Genomic DNA, 3,325 nt, shown 5'->3' with positions numbered 1-3,325 from the left:
TATATATATATATATATGTATATATATATATATACGTACGTGTATCCATACATTAGTATATGCATATGCATATGGATATGAATGCACATTATATATATATATATGTATACAGAGAAAGAGAGAGAGGGTCATATATATATATATATATGCAGATAGAGAAAAGGAGAGATTAAGGAGACACCTGGAAGACAGCAGGGCTGTTGCTGTGCAGCCACCACGGCTGCAACCAACAGAAGAGCAAACAGGAGACAGTTGTTTGTGCGTTAGGGAGGAGAGAGGAGACAGTTTAGTTTGTCTTTGTCTCTGTCTCTGTCTCTCTGTGTCTCCTCAGCTTTCTCGCCCAGCAGCAGCAGACCCTCAATGGATATATCTTTTTGCTGCTGACTTCACAAGACGTTTTGTTAGTCTCTTGGGGGGCCCCTTCCGCCACCTTCCGGTGTCTCTGGCCCTTGCAATTGCTTCAGGGGGCCCCCAGGAGCCTCAGGGGGGCCCTGATGGCTTCCTGCCTCCGTTAGATGCGCAGAAGGTGAGGAGAGGGTTTTGCTGCTGCTGCTGCTGTTGCTGCTACTGTTGCAGCTGCTGTTGCTGCTGGTGCTGCTAGTGTGGGGTTCTTGCATTTTTGTGTTTATAGGGTGGGGTTGTTGTTTGTACGGGTATATATGTTCATAGGTCTTCGTTTTGTTTTTATAGGGTAGGTTTGTTGTGTAAGTGTGTTTATTTGGTGGGGTTGCTGTCTATTTATACCTGGATGTTCATGGCTGTTGGTGTATAAGTGTGTTTATTTGGTGGGGTTGTTGTCTATTTATCTCTAGATGCTTACAAGTTTTGTATAACTGTGTTTATTTGGTGGGGTTGCTGTCCATATATGTGTCTAAATGTTCATGGTTGTTGGTTTATAAGTGTGTTTATTTGGTGGGGTTGTTGTGTATTTTTGTGTAAATGTTTGCAGGTGTTGTTTTTGTTTACACTGCACGACTTAGGGCGTCTGGGTCAATACGCACAGCAGTTAGCAGATCTTCCTTTGGTGATGGATTTAATACCTTTGTTGTGCTGTCTCTACTTTGAAAAGAGACTAAGACCTCTGAGGCTCTCCTTCTTGCAAGCAGCAACTCTCCTCGGCTTGGGGGGACAGAGGAGACAGCGTACGCATGCAACAACAACAGCAGCAGCAGCAGCAGCAGAACGAAGCTCGTCCCTGTCTCCCTAGACACCCCAGACGGGGCTGCGTCTTCATGCATGCATGCATATCGTCATGCATGCATGCGTATCTTTTGCATGCATGCATTCGTGTTGTGACTAGAAGATATATGTATTGAGACGCGCACAGCGAAGGAGTTGCAGATGGACGCCAAACCCTAAACCCTAAACCCTAAACCCTAGGTGGTGTATGTGTGTATGTACAGCTGACGAACTCGCGGAGGAGTTTCGAGTTCCTGTCCATCAAATTTTGGCTTTGTTCAACAAGGCGGTTGTGAAGCTGCACCAGCACCTTCATGTGAGACTAGGGTTTAGGGTTTAGGGTTTACGGTTTAGGGTCTGGGGTTTGGGGTTTAGGGTCTAGGGTTTAGGCGATGAGGCTTCCTCCCTGTGACTCTATCCCCTGCTGTCTCCTTTTGTCTCTGTCTCCTGTTATTCCTTCTGGGTGTCTGTATACCACCTGCATGCGTCTGCATGCATGCATATCCATCTGCTTGCACGCATCTTTATGCATGCATCTGCATGCATGCATCTGCATGCATGGTGTTTGTTTTTTTTAGGGTTTATTAGAAGCTGAAGAGGCAGCGAAGTTTGATAGGGCCTCTACTCGGCGAGTGGCAATAAAGCAAGGAGAGGCTGTGGGGCCTGAGGGGCCCCAGGGGCCCCTAAGTGAGGCACAGCAGGCAGCAGCAGCAGCAGCGCTGCAGCAGCAGAAGCTGCAGCTAAAGAAGCTTCAAGAGGCCCTGGGGCCAGACGCTATAGAGGTGAGAGGGGAGGAGACAAAGGAAGAAAAGGAGACAGTTTTGCTGTCTCCTTTACTCCAAAAGGAGACAGTCTCTTTGCTTCTTAGCCTCCGCTTAATGCACATTCTTGAGAGAAAGCAAGATAAACAATATACATTTAGGGTTTAAACAAAAGGAGACAGGTATTAGAGAGGCAGCAACAGAAGAGGCAAGATCTGCGTATACACCTGGGGCCCAAATAAAGGAGACAAATGCAATAAACAACATAAAACAAATTATTAAAAGGTTGTTTATATTTTGTCTTGTGCTGCAGAAGTACAGAGTCAATCACTATACGGAGGAGGAGATAGCAGGGGCAACGAAGGGGCGTGCGGTGTCTGGTGAGGTCTCTGTTAATCTGTCTCCTTTCATTTTCTCTGTCTCCTTTTATGTAACTGTCTCCTCTGCATTTGCTCTCTAGCTACATGCAGTGTCTCCGCATACTCTCTTTGGGGCTTCCTTCGTGTTTTCTTTGCTGTGCATGCATATTATAACAATTTCTTGCTTGTTCTTTTTTCTTCGTTCATACTGAGGTGGCTGTCTCCCTTCTTCTGTCTCTTCTTCCTTGCCCTTGTATAACGCACCCTCAACAGCAGGAGACAGAGAAACAAGCAGAGACAGAAGGAGACAGAGAGACAATAGCAGAGACACAAGGAAGTAGAGAGAGACAAGCAGAGACAGAAGGAGAAAGAGAAACACAAACAAAAGCAGAGACAGAGAGAGATAAGCAGAGGCAGGAGACAGAGAGACGTCAGTAGAGACACAAGGAGACAGAGAGAGATACAAACAGAGACACAAGGAGACAAAGACAGATAGGCATAGGCAGCAGAGCTACAGCGCAAGAGCGAGACCCAAGCACAAACAGAGGGAGACTTCATGCAAGTGTCTCCTTGTCTCCTTGTCTCTTCTTTTAGGGTCTCTCTCCATCCGCAAGAAGACAAAGACCCCTAACGGACCCTCAACAGAGACAGAAGGAGACACTTCTCACAAAGCCCAGCGCAGTAAAAAGTTCAAAAATTTGTCATTCTAAGACTCCCCAACAAGGCAGCGGGGACTGTGGGGCTGTGTGCATGCATGCACGCATGCATGCATGCATGCGTTTCATGCATGCATTAGGTGCACACATTTTTGCATGCATGCGTTTCATGCATGCATTATATGCATGCATTATGCGCATGCATGCATAACATGCATAAATGCATGTATTTCATACATTCATGTTTAGGATGCATGCCTGCGTGTACTGCATGCATGCATGCGTGTATTGCATGCATGCATGCATGTTAATGCATGCGGGCTGTTGCCATCCAGCGTGCATGCATCTGTGCATGCATTCAAGGGTCTCT

General features: G+C 46.5%; 1 protein-coding gene across 1 annotated transcript; it reads left to right on the top strand.

Moving 5' to 3' along the window:
- Positions 1-949: 949 nt before the first annotated feature.
- EAH_00064660 (hypothetical protein) lies at positions 950-2,400 on the top strand (the record flags this gene model as incomplete). Its single annotated transcript, XM_013392944.1, has 4 exons — positions 950-1,142; positions 1,404-1,495; positions 1,758-1,961; positions 2,254-2,400. Coding segments are annotated over 4 exons (636 nt in total), but the record flags the coding sequence as incomplete, so codon positions are not given.
- Positions 2,401-3,325: the final 925 nt, after the last annotated feature.

The sequence above is a fragment of the Eimeria acervulina genome, genomic scaffold, assembly GCF_000499425.1.
Source record: "Eimeria acervulina Houghton genomic scaffold, Eah_scaff2025, whole genome shotgun sequence".
NCBI classification, from domain to species: Eukaryota; Apicomplexa; class Conoidasida; order Eucoccidiorida; family Eimeriidae; genus Eimeria; species Eimeria acervulina.
This window is presented reverse-complemented; position numbering and strand designations above follow the sequence as displayed.